This window comes from Neodiprion lecontei, chromosome 2 (assembly GCF_021901455.1).
Source record: "Neodiprion lecontei isolate iyNeoLeco1 chromosome 2, iyNeoLeco1.1, whole genome shotgun sequence".
Classification (NCBI taxonomy): domain Eukaryota; kingdom Metazoa; phylum Arthropoda; class Insecta; order Hymenoptera; family Diprionidae; genus Neodiprion; species Neodiprion lecontei.
The window spans coordinates 37597896-37614345 of record NC_060261.1 but is presented as its reverse complement, the minus strand read 5'-3'; the positions used below and the strand labels follow the sequence as shown (position 1 = coordinate 37614345).

At 38.4% G+C, this 16450-nt stretch overlaps 5 protein-coding genes across 7 annotated transcripts; 3 read left to right on the top strand and 2 right to left on the bottom strand.

Moving 5' to 3' along the window:
- The first annotated feature begins 1345 nt into the window (after positions 1-1345).
- On the top strand, positions 1346-4585 carry LOC107216461 (heat shock protein 83). The gene is made up of 3 exons (XM_015653653.2): positions 1346-1710; positions 1890-2008; positions 2256-4585. Exons 1-3 carry the CDS (start codon positions 1561-1563, stop codon positions 4156-4158), a joined length of 2172 nt encoding a protein of 723 aa, XP_015509139.1. The 5' UTR covers positions 1346-1560; the 3' UTR covers positions 4159-4585.
- Positions 4586-5563: 978 nt separating this feature from the next.
- On the top strand, positions 5564-7932 carry LOC107228242 (signal recognition particle subunit SRP68). Of its 3 annotated transcripts, none has more exons than XM_015669628.2 (3): positions 5564-5723; positions 6027-6364; positions 6463-7932. In XM_015669628.2, the coding sequence occupies exons 1-3, from the start codon at positions 5627-5629 to the stop codon at positions 7756-7758; spliced, it is 1731 nt and encodes a 576-aa protein (XP_015525114.1). In that variant the 5' UTR covers positions 5564-5626; the 3' UTR covers positions 7759-7932. The 3 variants fall into 3 exon arrangements, with proteins under 3 accessions (XP_015525114.1, XP_046587923.1, XP_046587925.1); XM_046731967.1 differs by having other exon boundaries at positions 5570-5723; positions 5976-6364; XM_046731969.1 differs by having other exon boundaries at positions 5722-5862; positions 6003-6364.
- LOC107228243 (cytosolic Fe-S cluster assembly factor NUBP2 homolog) lies at positions 7771-10369 on the bottom strand. The gene is made up of 5 exons (XM_015669629.2): positions 10065-10369; positions 9914-10002; positions 9520-9741; positions 8832-8985; positions 7771-8743 (listed from the first exon to the last, which is right to left on the bottom strand). The coding sequence occupies exons 1-5, from the start codon at positions 10173-10175 to the stop codon at positions 8537-8539; spliced, it is 783 nt and encodes a 260-aa protein (XP_015525115.1). The 5' UTR covers positions 10176-10369; the 3' UTR covers positions 7771-8536.
- An 81-nt stretch (positions 10370-10450) lies between these two features.
- On the top strand, positions 10451-14386 carry LOC107228241 (zinc finger CCCH domain-containing protein 3). Its single transcript, XM_015669626.2, has 7 exons — positions 10451-10679; positions 11024-11891; positions 11962-12059; positions 12237-12441; positions 12524-12682; positions 12929-13124; positions 13477-14386. The coding sequence occupies exons 1-7, from the start codon at positions 10622-10624 to the stop codon at positions 13930-13932; spliced, it is 2040 nt and encodes a 679-aa protein (XP_015525112.2). The 5' UTR covers positions 10451-10621; the 3' UTR covers positions 13933-14386.
- LOC107228245 (LETM1 domain-containing protein 1) lies at positions 14103-16302 on the bottom strand. Its single transcript, XM_015669635.2, has 3 exons — positions 15482-16302; positions 15241-15390; positions 14103-15144 (listed from the first exon to the last, which is right to left on the bottom strand). Exons 1-3 carry the CDS (start codon positions 16226-16228, stop codon positions 14965-14967), a joined length of 1077 nt encoding a protein of 358 aa, XP_015525121.2. The 5' UTR covers positions 16229-16302; the 3' UTR covers positions 14103-14964.
- Between the last annotated feature and the right edge of the window lie 148 nt (positions 16303-16450).

Genomic DNA, 16450 nt, shown 5'->3' with positions numbered 1-16450 from the left:
ATTTTAGGCTAATGCATATGGTATACGTATAATGTTATAGTCAAAGAAGCTCAATTTCAATGGAAATCTAAATTAACCCTTTTGCTGTGGTCTTGTAATGCAGAAATTGTGCAAAAAAAGTACAGGCTTTCGCTTGAATTAAAATACAGAACTCATCAAACGGATTGAATTTAGATAAGTTTGTTTAGGACAGCACATTGAGGTAAGTTTAAATAATTCAACATGTTGCAAAATTACTATATTTCAGTCGAATTTTGCTACAGAGAAACGGTCGAAATTAATTCGAGAATGTTGAAAGTTTAGCTTTGGAACAGTCTGCGAAGAGCAGATTCGAAATTTGTAAAAATTGGAAAACTCTTTTTCATGCTGATTTTTCTGTGTTATAATCACTTGTTTTCAAGTGGTTTTTTCATCCAGGCCTTATGAAATGATGATATTATATTCTCAACCGAGGCAACTAAATTTTGGCATAAACAACGACGAAAATTCCAGTGATGCTATGAACGATGCCAAGTGGGCGTACACATCCTAAACCGTCTCGTACTTTCGATAATATAATACAACTATTCGTTGTTGTCGCTCTAATTGCTGCTTATACTGAAAATACAAAATTCACCAAATAGTTTTGGCAAATTTCTGCACCGACGTGAGAAAAAAAAATGAAATTCCCTTACATTTAAAACAAGTAATTCACTTAAAACTTATACATATCGCTCTAAAATGGTTGTATGGTGACTTCTATTGACTTTCGAATCTCCACGAGGCCCGATAAACGTCGTAATAATACGATCGCAACGCATAAAAGAAGAAATTTAGAGGAAAATCCTCGGTATATGCGACTAATTGATCGAGCCAATGCCGCAACATTGCTTCCACAGCAGCTTGATTCTCGTTCAAGAAAGTCAATAGCACGAAGGAAAGCTGCGATGACGCATTCACCAATTTTTTTTCCGTTTATGGATCGCGCCTTCGAGAAACATCTCGAAAGTTCCGATCGCCCGGAAGAAAAGCCTGGTGTTGATTCAACGGCGAAAATTCTAGAAGCTGATGACGTATCCACGCCGCTGCGACAGACGCGCGCCGCTCTGAAACTCGGTGAGTCAAACGATCAGCTCTAGATCAATAAACTTTTCGAAATTAGAGCTTTTCCGAACCGACATTCGGAATAATTGGCTCGCGTAAAATCGTCCGCGAAATTAGCCGTCAGCATAAATGGTCCGAAGTTGTAAACGGGGGGGGATTCGGACGGTCAAAGGGATGAAAGTTCTAGATTCGCGGCAACATCCGGGCCGTAGTTTCTGGAACGTTCACAGTTCAATAAAACCAGACGCAGCGCGGCGGCATTCAATAATCTCAAACTGACAGCGAGCCGTAACGGTCGACGGAAGCGTTTGAAGTATTTCACGAAATTTCAACGGAGTTCGAATTTATCGCATACTCGAGAGAAAAGCTATCGTCTAATAGGTGCAAAGCGATATTGCTCTACGTGTTTTCAATTGACTTTTGAATTTCGGTGCGAACTTTCATACAGTATTTTCGGTAATTGAAAAGCAAGACGCAATGCCGGAGGACGTAGCCATCGTTGAAAATGGCGAGGTCGAGACCTTCGCCTTTCAGGCTGAAATTGCTCAGCTTATGAGCTTGATCATCAACACCTTTTATTCGAACAAGGAAATCTTCATCCGAGAATTAATCTCGAACAGCTCTGATGTAAGTTGATTGTTTTATTATTTATGTATTTATTTTTTTTTTTTTTTTTTCTTCTATTTTGCTGACATTTTTTTAACTCACTTGGGCGAGTTTGCCGATCGTTATTGAATTTGACATCCTCTGGCAACGAACATTGAACACCTGAAATTTATACGTTTTTTCTTTCTCTTTAATTTCAGGCTCTGGATAAAATCCGTTACGAATCTCTGACCGATCCATCAAAACTCGAGAGCTGCAAGGACTTGTTCATCAAGATAATACCTAACAAAAATGATCGCACCCTGACAATAATCGACTCGTAAGTATCCATCTAAGTTCATTGCCTTCGTCTAACAATAAGACTGACCAAACATTTCTATTAATTTAAATTGCCATTGTTTTAAACTAGATGAATTTTGTTGAAAAAATTAACGCAGCACGCAATTTTTAATAATCACGCTTGTTGACGATTTGCATTAATTGCAAATTACTACAGTTTAAAATGGATGAACTTTTTCGGAAAAATAACTCAACAATCACATTCATATTGAATTTTATCTGCACAGGGGAATCGGCATGACCAAAGCTGACCTGGTGAACAATTTGGGAACGATTGCAAAATCTGGAACCAAGGCATTCATGGAAGCTTTGCAGGCTGGTGCCGATATCTCGATGATTGGTCAATTTGGAGTTGGTTTCTACTCGGCTTACCTGGTTGCGGACAAAGTAACTGTCACCTCGAAACATAACGATGATGAACAGTACCTGTGGGAGTCTTCGGCAGGTGGATCTTTCACAGTTCGCCTGGACAATGGAGAGCCACTGGGACGAGGAACTAAGATTGTACTGCACATCAAGGAGGACCAAGCGGAATACTTGGAAGAGTCGAAGATCAAGGAGATTGTAAAGAAACACTCTCAATTTATAGGCTATCCGATAAAACTTGTTGTCGAGAAGGAAAGGGACAAGGAGCTCAGCGAGGATGAGGAAGATGAGCCGGCCAAGGACGGCGAGAACGAGGATGACAAGCCCAAGATTGAAGACATTGGCGACGACGAAGATGAAGAGAATAAGACCAAGGATGAGAAGAAGAAAAAGAAGAAAACTATAAAGGAGAAGTACACGGAGGATGAAGAACTGAACAAAACCAAGCCAATATGGACCAGAAATCCTGATGATATTAGCCAGGAAGAGTATGGAGAATTTTATAAGAGCCTTACCAATGATTGGGAAGATCATTTGGCTGTAAAACACTTTTCGGTTGAAGGCCAGCTTGAGTTCCGTGCCTTACTTTTCATCCCTCGCAGGGCGCCATTCGATTTGTTTGAGAACAAGAAGAAGAAGAACAACATCAAACTATATGTAAGAAGAGTTTTTATCATGGACAACTGCGAAGATTTGATTCCTGAGTACCTGAACTTCATAAAGGGTGTTGTGGATAGCGAAGATCTTCCGCTAAACATTTCGCGTGAAATGTTGCAGCAGAATAAGATTCTCAAGGTGATACGGAAGAATCTTGTCAAGAAATGCCTTGAGTTGTTTGAAGAGCTAACGGAGGATAAAGAGAATTACAAGAAATGCTACGAGCAGTTCAGCAAGAACTTGAAATTGGGTATTCACGAGGACAGCCAAAACAGGAAGAAGCTGTCGGACCTCCTCCGCTATCACACATCGGCATCGGGTGATGAGGCTTGCTCGCTAAAGGACTATGTGGGACGTATGAAGGAAAACCAAAAACACATTTACTACATTACTGGCGAGAGCAAAGACCAAGTCGCCAATAGCTCGTTCGTTGAACGAGTGAAGAAGCGAGGATTCGAGGTTATTTATATGACAGAGCCGATCGATGAGTACGTCGTACAACAAATGAAGGAATACGACGGCAAACAGTTAGTCTCTGTCACCAAGGAGGGCCTGGAGCTCCCGGAAGATGAGGAGGAAAAAAAGAAACGCGAGGACGACAAGGTGAAATTTGAAAACTTATGCAAAATCATGAAAGACATCCTCGACAAGAAGGTAGAGAAAGTCGTGATCTCAAACAGGCTGGTCGACTCTCCGTGCTGTATTGTTACCTCGCAATACGGGTGGACGGCGAACATGGAACGTATAATGAAGGCGCAGGCTCTTCGAGATACGTCAACCATGGGATACATGGCGGCTAAAAAGCACTTGGAAATCAACCCCGATCATCCCATCATTGAGTCGTTGAGACAAAAGGCCGATGCGGACAAAAATGATAAAGCAGTCAAGGATCTGGTCATGCTGCTGTTTGAAACTTCACTTCTTGCCTCCGGATTTGGTCTGGAAGATCCGCAAGTCCATGCTTCTAGAATCCACAGGATGATAAAACTTGGTTTAGGATTTGATGAGGATGAAACTTTGACTGGCGAGGAAGAGAAAATGGATAGTGAAGTTCCACCTCTGGAAGGTGACGCCGAGGAGGCATCAAGGATGGAAGAAGTGGACTAAAGTAAATGTATACTCAGATTGTTACCTAACTCCAAAGACTTTCTTGTGTTGCAAGAAGAATATAAGACTGTTACATTTCTTTGTTGGACAGTTATGTACGACTGATTACGAGAAAGAAACTGGGACATCCGGTTATGTGTAGGGTTTCTCTTTCTCTCTTATTATCTCGATCTGAAGTTTGCGTTTAGAAGATGTTGTGTGGTATGTGCCATTATGCGAGGGTCCTCTCTTCTTCCCTCTAAATTGTATTATTTTTGTACCGTTACTCCGTTTGTCATTAATTCTCCATTTTTTTTTTTTTTTTTTGTATTCCGTATTTAAGTCATTCTAGTGATTAAGTATAACATATATGTAGTTGTTTAAGAACGTTGTATGACTTGAGGATTAAACGTTTAGAATAATACTAAATCTTTATGTTACGATAATATATATAGTGTATATTTTTTTCAAATCCCACACACTGCCATATTTAAACCTTACAGCTAATCCTAGGGCCAGCTTTGAGGTACGATTGTAAACTAAACAAAATGGTATGCGCTTCTTAAATGTCGGTTTAATTTCGCAATCTATAAAAAATTAGAAATTTCTAGACACGGTTTGAACTTTATGTATTACAATTTTTAAAACAATAATGCAGTTCTATAAAATCAATCAGGACACACATAGCAAAAATAATGAAATAATTGCCGTACTTGCGTTTCGTTCTCGACAGATTCCGGCATTCAGTTCCAACATGGCCAGCGTCATTTTAATTACGTTGCCGTGTGGATTATACGATTTTTACAAATTTAATTAAGCCGATCGTACTCGCAACACTGGGTTTCACTAATTAACATTGTAACTGATCTTATTATGTATTAATTAATAAGCAAAACACCCGCAATGAATTATCAATTTCAACTTGGAAAAAAACAAATGCTACCTTTGCGGTAGCAAAAAATTGAAGACTACTATTTAATTAAATTTGATTCTGAATATCTATCTTTTCCGGAAAATTATTGTAATGTTCGAATTAAATAATTTTACAACAATGACAGTTTGGGCAAAATCAAAGACGAGCCTTTCAATCTATTCGCATTGTACCGCCAATATTGCTAGAGATTTTGATTGCCTTCTACACTTTTTACTCGGAGGATCGACGAAGGACTAGCACTACCGGTAATAATCATACTGAACTAAGCCGCATTTGTATTTTGAAATTGGATTACCTGGAAACGGCGGAATACTTTTTTCGAATGATTTTCTTCATACCTGAACCAAACAGTACAAACGTTCGAAGAATAAACAAAGATGGCGGGAATTACGCGATCTTCCAATCGCTGTGCCGTTTCCGTTGCTTCTTCCTATGAAAACACAGGCGTGAAAATGTCAACAAAAGTGCAACGTGTCCCGTTCTCGAGTCTGCGCAATGTGAAGTTGGCAGGATGAGTGATTTCGTATTGCCATCTTTTGCGGCTTGAAGTAAAAGATGGTGGTTCAAGAAGCAAATTGTGAGGCAACGGAGGAAAATGTTGAGCATCAAGATGAGGAAATTTCGAGCGACGAGAGACTATATTCCCTAGAAAGTATCCTTTTTTACGTTTCAATTGTTGCCAAGTATACTCGACAACTTTGCGGCGAAAGGTTCCCACCATATGTGACAGCGAACTCTAACCTATCCAATGAGCAAACCAATTGACTTACAACGTTCTAATATGACTAGTCGTAAGTTTTTCATGGCTACATTATTTACTTACATCAATTGAATTGAGTTAAATTACATTTCACTCGTGACGTGATTCGATTTATGTCAAGTACTTTCTTTGAGTAGTTCCCAGTTCCTACTTGTGTGATTCACTCTATAGTCATTCCTGACGCAAGAAATTTAGTATTGAAGATAATCAAAGATGCACAGCAACAGCACGGCCTGCGTCATGGCGATTACCAACGCTACCGAGGGTATTGTTCTCGCCGATTACGGAGACTGCGCAAGGTTCTCAAAGTGCCACAGGGTGACAGGCGCCACTTCAAACGGCGCGATGTCATGCCAGCCATGGTCAGCGACGACAAATTTTTACAAGTACCATTGACAATGGCAGAACGAGCATGGAGTTACGCTATGCAGCTGCGTCAAGAGTCTAATACCGAGCCCAGAAAGAAATTTCATTTAGTTTCTAGATTAAGAAAAGCTGCGACCTACTCTCTGCAGTTGCAAGAATTGATAGAGGTGAGGGCTCGAAAATTTTCGCGATTTTGATTTATGATTTGGATAACTACATTTCCTTAATTGCTCCTCATCATCATATGTATTCTTTTTGTAACTAGAGTGTAAATTGTGACGCACGTACCAAGCTGGAGGCACAAGCCTACGTTGCATGGATGCACGGTTCTCTACATTTCGAGCTGCAACTGTGGAAACCAGCGATGGAAAACCTGAAGAAAGCTCAAGTTGTCTACGAAAAGTTGGCTTCAGCCTTGCCAGACCTCGAGCAAGTGATTTATAAAGCCAGGGTTGAGGAGCTAGCACCTAGTTTAAGATATTGCGCCTACAACATTGGCGATACTTCAGCGATAGACGACCTGATGCAGATGAGAGGACAACTTAGTGGTGAATTATTGGCCAGTCTGGATTCATTGATGGCTCAAACACGTAGCAAACAATCAAATGCTGAGGAAGTGACATGGCGTGGTAAAAGTTGCGGTACAGTTCCGCCCAGAGCTGCTGGATTGCTCATAGCTGACTCGAGATTGAATCAAGCGCTAGCCAAGGCAGCTAATAATCAAGCAAAGATTGATTTACTCGAAGCACATCTCATAGATTGCAAGGATGCGATTGCGACAGTAAGAGAGGACTTCAAAGCTGAGTTGAAAAATCGTGACACAGATAAAAACAATCCGCTGCAACATTTGGTCACCTATTTGCAATACATCAAACTGTCGAGAACTTTGGAGAGAAATTTAGCTTTAATAAAAATAGCTCAGGAGTCTGAGAAGGCGAAACCACAAGATATAGTGAGATTGTACGAGGCAGCTTTGCATAACCTTGTAGAAATTTCACAGCTTCAGGAAGATGAGGATTATCAGAAAGAACAAGACACAAAAACTAAGGGATATCGAGCATTCAGATGCTTCTACATGGCTCAATCATTGGCAAACTTGCACCGTTGGCGAGAAGCAATGGCCCTGTACCAAAGGTCATCTCAACATGCTAAAGATGCGCTTCGCAATCCGTTTGTCCTACCTGAGGAGTTGAAAAATGATCTACAGAAATTGGAGACTCTCATTGAAGGAGCTCAGTATGCGGCACACGCTCATAGCGTTCTTGAGGAAGACCAGGAGGAAGAACCTGGTACAAGTAAGCAGACTAGAAGCAAGAAACCCCTTTATGAACGTCTGCATGAGTACAGAGAGGATCCTTCATTGCTCACTAAACAACCGAACGTTTATAAACTTCCGCCATCCATGCGAAGCATCCCATGCAAACCGTTGTTCTTTGACCTAGCTTTTAATCTTGCAGAGTTCCCTGATTTGTCGGATAAATTGGGTGATCAAGGCAAAAAGGCAGGCCAAGCTGGGCTTACCGGATTTGTCAAGGGTCTTTGGGGATGGGGAAATAAGTAACGTGTTTTTTTCTAACCTAATTTACGGTTTTATAAAGCTCTAAAAATCCTCAATTTTTGAAAGAGTTGAATAAGTTGTAGAACCAAAACCTAGATGCATTTGAACTTTCTTCTAGCTACACAAAAATTGGGTTAATAATTTGTATCAGTAATAAAAGCTAAAGGTACAATAGAATTGTTTTTCTATTTTCTTACCACTATTTATAGTTCACCACTGGTTCATGACCGCCAGTGTCTCAGGAACGAAAAACACTCGTAATAGAAATACGTATTGTATTTATTCTTCAAAACACGTCAATACGAATGCATTTCCTCTTTATCATCTCTTTCTTTCTACATATATATTATATGTACCTATATTGTAAGTCATATGGTACAAGTACGCATAACTTTGTGCTGAAATCCTCTGTGGAAATGTACGACCTTCGATAACCCAACTCTAGGTAACGATTGAACCAACACAGTCGTGATATCTGATGGATGAACTAAATCACATAACGTTCAAAGGCACATTTATCAAATATTTACATCATTAAAATATATTGCAATACTTGGTGAAAGTTCGTCAATGCGTTCATTCATTATCTCTGTAAAGGTCGACATGTATTTTTATGCATCGCATCAGACAAGAAATAAAGCATGTACAAAAAAAAATTCGCTAGGTAAAAAAAAATGAATGTTCAACAGCCCTGCATAACAATAACTTTCTCAGAATCACAAGCCTGGCCAGCTGCGAATTCACTTTGAAGAGACCAAATTTGACTTGATTCAATAAGACTTTAAGCTTCTTTACTCCTGGTGATCTGCTCAATTAATCTCCGAAAAATTCGAGCAAGCTCACTATCAGGAAGTGTTACCAAAATACTTTGGCCCTTATCTGCCAGCTTACCAACTGCCGGATCGATTGGGATTCTGCCTAAAAATGGAACCTTAACCATTTCTGCTAGGGCTTGTCCACCGCCCGATGAAAATATATTTGTGCACTCCTATGAAACAGAGGAAATATATTGCAATTACAAGAAGCATGTTGAAAAAATGTATCTAACTAAACAAATCGACTGTGTTTTCACTCACTGAACAAGTTGGGCACACAAAGCCACTCATGTTTTCTACAATTCCAATAATTGGGATACCAGTCTTTCGGCAAAATGTAACTTCACGAAGAACGTCATCTACAGCTACTGCTTGAGGTGTGGTTACTATAACAGCACCGTCGCATTTGACAGATCTGTAAGAAAATGTCACGTAAAGATAATAAATTATTCAGTAAGATAATCACCAAACATTGGTGTCATTTGCAAAATTGTCACAAAACAAAAATGATTGTCAGAAATAAAAAGGCTAAGTAGTTTCAGTAACTGTTACGGCACTATATGTCGTAACCATACTCTGGCAATCAGTGTGAAGCTTATCTGTGTGTTATGTTTCCAAGAGTCTATCACATGATTTATCATCGGCACATGTGACTGTTACTAATAGACATGTGATTCCCTTACTCGTGATTATACATATACAAATATATTTATCGCCTCTGTGCTCACTGAAGTGCAATTATACCCTATAAACAAACAAAGGTTTGAACCATAGCCAAAAATTGTCATTCAAGCAAGAATTTACCAGGTAAAGATGACAATGAAAAATTATACCGTGAAAAGAAAATTTAGTGAAGATCTACTCGAAGTAGAAGCCAAATATTCGTCTCTTTAAAGAGGCTTAATACCGTTTCAACAAATATGTGCAAGTCACCTGTCAACATATTTACCTTAAGTTTTCCATAACTGTGATGTGTTCGTCCGATGTTCCCGGTGGCGTGTCGATAATCAGATAATCTATATCCTCCCATACGACATCAGTCAAAAACTGCTTGATCATGCCAGTTTTTTTAGGTCCCCTCCAAACAACCCCGTCGTTTCGATTTTTCAACAAAAACCCTATGGACATGACCGCCAACTTTTGTTCCTCGTCTGCGTAAACTGGAACCCATCTAAAGTGTTTACGAATATTTAAACTTGGCGTGAAAGACTTAAATCGGACATTTTCTGCAAAAGTACTTAATTGTATCCAATATCAAAATTACGTGTGGCAGCGATATAAGATACGTGTAGTCAATTTAATGTTTTATTGTTTTCTGGGAATTTATCAAAGTGACGCTTTACCCCTTGGTCGACTGGTGGACATCCTTTCCCTCCAAATTCAACAAATAAGGGATGCTAGGGCCGCATAAGTCAACGTCCAGTAAACCGACCTGAAATACGTGACAGTTGTTGGTACATAACCTCGTCAACGATTTAGTAAGTGAATATTTACCTTGAAGCCCGCCTCCTTCAGTGTCAACGCCAACTGAGTGCTGACCGTAGATTTCCCGACACCACCTTTTCCGGATAAGACTAAAACAACGTGTTTCACCCCTTCTAACATTATCGAACGCTGTTTACACCGCGGCGACTTTCATCTGTTTCCTAACCACTCACGACTTCGAATCCACTTCAAATCGAACAACTGTGAAATCACCTGTTATGTCTTCCGATTGGTGGGAGTACGAAGCGTACGCTACTGCGTACTACGTTGTCTATGCTGATTCGAATAAAAATAGTACAATAAATCGCAGCCTTCGTCCCTTCTCCTTTTCTGACGTACACACGCGCACGCAACGCACGCCTGTCCGCCATGTTAAATGTAACGTTCCACTGTTTCCAGCTTTCGTGATCGAGTATTCTGTCACTTTTCGTTACGTGTGCCAAGGAAAAGTTGTACTGTGTCCTTACGTGTGAATTGTTAAAAATTAAACCAAATATCGTTTCTTTTACTTCGTGGTTACACTAATTTTAAGTAGAGAATAACTTTGGTACTTAAAACACTGTTTTATGACACTTGGGGTCATTATGGAAGGGAATCTTCATATTGAACTTTCTAACCTGACTTGTAAGTGCAACTACGACGTAGTAGAAACTCGTTACCGTGATTTGTTGTCCATGACTCACTGCCATTAAAACATTCCGACAATCTTATCCGCTCGTCATTTAAACGGTGGATTTTACTACCCCAGATATCTCGTCGAAATGACTAATTGATACTGTACACATGTGCAAAAATACTTTCGCAACTAGCTTTTCTTACTGCTGGTAGTTGTAGGCATGTTTTTCATATCGATATTTCACTGGTCTCTGTCATGTTTCCATTCGGTAAATCTTGCGTGACAAAAATCGAAATTTTTCTAAACTCAGGATATCTCTGAGCATTGAATCTTTCTGTTGTTTTGATTTTAGGGCTGATAGAGCAACATAAAAAAATGAGGATCAATGATACTTCACTTGCCAAGCGGGAGGATACAAAATTCTCATATCAACCTCACCCTGCGTGTGCAATGGAAAGACATAACCATAGCAAATATAGTTACATCAAGCAGTCGTTGCCGTCAGGAAGAGTTCATGTGAATCCTAACTTCAAACCAAAATTACCTGGGATTCATATTAATCCTAGAATGGGAGCAAAGCCATTAGTTTACGTTAATCCAAACATGATTAGAAACTTTGCTACACAAAGTTTTGATGAGACGTCTTGTGGCCGTGTAGTTGTTCGACAAAATTCAGTTTATGAATCCAAAGTGAAATCCTCTGTTCACGTCAATCCAAGATTAATGAAAGAACTTTCAGCTGTTAAAGAGAAACCAGAAAATTCAGCAAATCGGATGCAGAAATCCAATTTAGATTTGAAGACGCCTGAAGGCGATATTAATTTTATAGATCAATCAAAAACGAAACTAGTTAAAATTAATCCTACGCTAAATCTGGGAGCAAAGAGATTAAGCAATTCCAATTTAGTATTACTGTCCCGAAGAAAACTTGTGAGGGTAAAAAGATGTAGTAAATCGGGACCTGCGATTTCACCCTTAAATCCAGGGAAAGCCAGAAGGCTGTCTAACTCTAATTTGAGGAAAACTATGTTCGCCACTAAATACAAACTAGTCATTGAACGTGTGAATTTAAATGGTACCTCAAGTGCAGTTCCACGAAATCTCAAAGGTCGTCAAGCTGGGTTGAATAAATACAAAATCGATCGCACTCATCTTCAAAAAGTCAGGAGGAGATTGTCTATTGGTAAAAGTAGCACGAAACTTGCCAATAAGAAGGCATCGTAAGTGCTTGCTAATTTTTTAAACGGTTCATTTTTAGCGTTCATATTTCTACAAATTATCTCTTTTCAGAGGTTCTATGACTGGTTTAGTGCGGATTGGTGGAATATTATACAAATCTTCAAGAAACCAACTGGTTCGCAGCCTTAATGATCCACAACCATCAAAGAGTATAAAAATCATTGCAATTCTTCTTTATTGCATGTTTTTGTTTTAAGTGAAACTTCTGACATTTGATTGAAATGTGTGAAATTAGATATAGATATAGTGAATTCAGCTCCCATTATGTATTGACTAACATTTTTTTTAACTATTGTTTTTTTCACTTGCTCATGAAATTATTTCAGGAAAACGTTGTGTAATAAACGTTAAAGGTGATCGATTTGTAATGGCTAGCAATGGTAAGAAACTCCGTAGGTTGTGCACGTCTGCGAATAACTCTGGAAATTTAAAGTGCCCCAATCCAGTGTCCCGAGTCGATATTGGCGGTATGACTTTTGTAGAAAGAGCACCCAATGTTTTAGTGAGAGCACACACTAAACGCAGCATTAGGTAATTGTAATTAATGATGGAACTTTTTGCTCTAATGGATTTTCATAAAAAAGATACCTAACCTACTATACTTTACTTTCAGTACCAAAGTGAAGCAGCGGAGTATACAAATCTTGCGAAATAAGATGCGTAAAAATAATCAGCCCTGTTTGATATTCCAAAAGTTTGGGTATTGTGCCGGTCAGGTGAAGAGTACCTGTCCTAGACTGCACGACAAGAAACAAGTTGCACTTTGTAGAAAGTAAATTAATTTTTTTTTTCTATTTCGTTTTTTCGAACTGTGTTTATTTTTATAACATTTCGCCAGTTTTACTATCGTCTCTCAGTTTGCTTGTCAAATCATCATACATACAATATTTTTTGTTTCTTCATTGTTTCGCACATTATAAGTTAACGGAACAATACTTTGCAACAAAATTGTCATAAGTACTTTACTATCAAGACCCCATTCCTTTTGATACTAGCTGAAATTTAATCGTGGCTTTAGTTTTCTGCAGGGGAAATGCTTGCTAGATAACTGTCAGATGTCGCACGCCGTCTGCCCTGAAAAGATGCCTACTTGTAAATATTTTCTGGAGGGTTGCTGCAATCGTGATCAATGCCCTTATCTTCACGTCAAGGTTTCGCCCAACACGCCAATATGTACACAGTTTCTGCGAGGGTACTGCGTCGAAGCCAACAAGGTGAGTTTGTTTAATGATTTTGAAATTGGCTAGCGAAAAAGTAAAAACTTATGTATAACATGTCTTTGTATTTGAGACTTACTAACTAGCTCTTCAATCATACAAATAACTCCATATTCTCATACACTCTTCTTTTCATTTAAACTCGATTTCACATGTTCTGACATTATTCTTGCTCAGAGATTTTCCTAATACAGGTAGTTCAAATGATACTTTTCTTCTTTTCTGTTGTCTGCAAATTTTTTGAAACCGACATTTTGATCATTGGTCAATGCTAGGAAAGACAGAGATGGATTGTAATGTAAATAGTAAGACTCACATTATCGTTTCTGGAAAAAAATTTCTTGCACAGTGTAAACAGCGCCACGTGTACGTATGTCCGGAGTTTGAGAGATCGGGAATCTGTGCGAAAGGTAAGTATTGTCCTTACCCTCACAAGTCCAGTTCAACCGAATGTAAACAATTGAACAAGTCTTTCCAAAGAAAAGTAGTTACCAGAAAAAAAATAAGCAAATCTGAATCGACTGGCGTACATTCCTTGTGTACTGAAGATAGAAAACGATATTATGATGAAGCAGGTAGCTCAAGAGGGGATATAGAAAAAAAAAGGAAAAAAATTCTTAATAGTGTTCAAATTATGAAGAGTGTCAAAATTGCTGAAATGCCAGGCAATAATGAAGGACTACACAAAGCTAATGATAGTAATGAAGTGACCATCAATGAAAACAACGATGATTGTATTGAAGTAGATAGTTGCCCTAAAAGAATTCCCCTTGGTCCGCTACCTGCTTATATCCCGATTGATTAGTTAATTGCCAATTTTTGTCTACCAATGTTTACCTCTGATGATACTGTCTGGGGGAAGTTTTCATCAAATCAATTGTCAAAATTTTGTATCAGTTAATGATAATCTCATTAATTATAAGGGATTGTATGCCAGAATCAATCATCAGTGATCTTGGAATTTTTTCCAAAGAGTAGTCTAATTATTTTCCACTGCATTGACGAACATGTTACTTTGTAAATGATATGATGAATTTAATTGTTAATGAAATTTTATTGATATTTTGATATAACACGTAGCTTGTCCTCCCAGAGAGTAACTGCTCAATCTGTGATATTTGAAAATTGAATATAACGAATGTAATAGCGGTAAATAGCCTATACGTTCAAAATTATGTAATTATTGTTGCAAAGCAATATATTTTCTAATTTGTAATTTATGTATAAATAAGTACACAATAAAGATATTTGGCAATAAATATATATATTCTTATATGTATACATATGCATATAAATAAATATATACACATTATCTTTTATTTTCTTACCATGATAGTGTTTCATCTATTTAACTAAATTATTCGGTTGTGATGCATCGTAGAATTATATACTGAAACATATCAATTCTATTTTGTACTTTGTATTGTCAAACAACGAGCATTTTCTATTGCAGCAGTAATACTCGAAATAATTATTAGAAGAAGCATAGGAAGCTCGCTTGCAAACTTTGATATATTAACTCCGGTAAGTATAAATTTAGCATTGCTTCATTGTATGTTATTTGTAGAAATTCTTGTGTACTACCGAAAAGTGTAATTTGTCAATCAACTTTCAAGTGAGCGTTAGCATTCAACAATCCTATTTTTTGGGACAAAAAGTGTAGGTCAAGCAGCACTTATATCGTGAATACTGTTACACAATTTTTTGTAAAATATGTATCTACCTATATTCAGACTTTACAATCCTGCTAGATATTCCATCACATCAACCCTGCTTTATATTAAAAATTTTATAGAAGTAGAAAAATTTCAATGGTAGAAAAATTTCGTATTCCTGGCTAATAATACAGTAGTGTCCAGTTTGTCTCGTGATTATAAGCTAACAGTATTGGACAGTGCAGGAGTAATGAAATATTTTTTTTTTCCACAGTCGATGACACTGTGAGCCAGCTACTGAGCCAGTTTCGCATATCATCCGTTGACATGTTTACAGGGTTCAATCCTCTGAAGAATAACGCCTATAATAAAAAAAAATGTAATGTACATTATGTTAAATTAAAATCGCGGATCGAAGATGAATGGGCACTTCATCATTATTAGCTGCAGCTACTGACCCATCGCAGAGCATCACTTGGCATCTTGTGCACCCCACCACCGGCTTCTATAGCTTGGTCCATTCTCTTAATTAGCATCCCTTTGTCCAACAGCCTTTGTCTTTTGTACGGTAGCCACCTGGTCATTTTGTGGATCGCCAATAACTCCCTCTGGAAGAAAAAGTATGGTAGTAAAAATTTGAAAAATGACACCTTAATATGCAATTTTAAAACCTAAAACTGCATTATGTTAGCATAGTACCAGGTGTTTTCTTCGGAGCGATTTGAGCGAGTAAGGTGCTTCCTCGAACAATACTTTACATTCAATAATATCTTGGGTAGCAGGATGTCTGCCTGCACCCAAAGTAGCTATCACTTCGTTCCATTTTTCCCTTAATACCTGATCATCTATTTTATTTAGACTAGCTTGCACACATCTGAACAGAGGCTTGTTATGTTTTAGTCGATACTTGTGATCCAACAGCGCAAAGTCCAGTCTCTGTTGAAGGTCCCAAAACTGTGAAGTTAAGAATATTCTTGGAAAGTAATACCCTATGGGCAAAACGACGTAGTTGGCCATAGGCAGTGCAGCAGTTAAGAGAAACGGAGTAAGCTTCATGACATCCTTTGGCATTGTATAAAGTAACTGCAGCTCTTCTAAGGAAAGATTGTCTATACCGACACTCCGTTTTTTCTTTTGCACAGCAAAATATAGTTTTAGATCTCTGTAGAAGTCTTTCGTTCCGATGCTGAATACTCTGTATACATGCATTGTCTTAGGAAAACTTTTTTCCAAACTTTTTTGAAGGTTCTTTATGTAGTCTGTGTATCTTGAGAACCAGTGCTTACGCAGGCTGTACACCTTCGAGTGCTTTTCTTGTCCTGTCGTAATTTCCCGTAAACGACCAGCGTTTTTGTACGGCATAAAAAGAAGGCACTCGTTCAACCCCATGGAGAAGGCTGAGCAGGGCGTACGTATGTTTAAATTCTTACCAATTATACTATACATCTTTGACTGGAGTTGGACGTCTCCGTCTTTTCTCGATTAATTGTAATCAGCTTATGGATTTCATCATCTGACAAATCTTGCGCGAACCGAAATTTGCGGTCTTCTTCGAGGCTCCTTGGACATTCACCTGTCTTTGAGGTTAGGTGGGGTGTGATGCCGGAGATGTTGGATTAGTAATTTCTTGTTTTCCTGCGATTTTAATAGAATATCGCAGTCTATTGT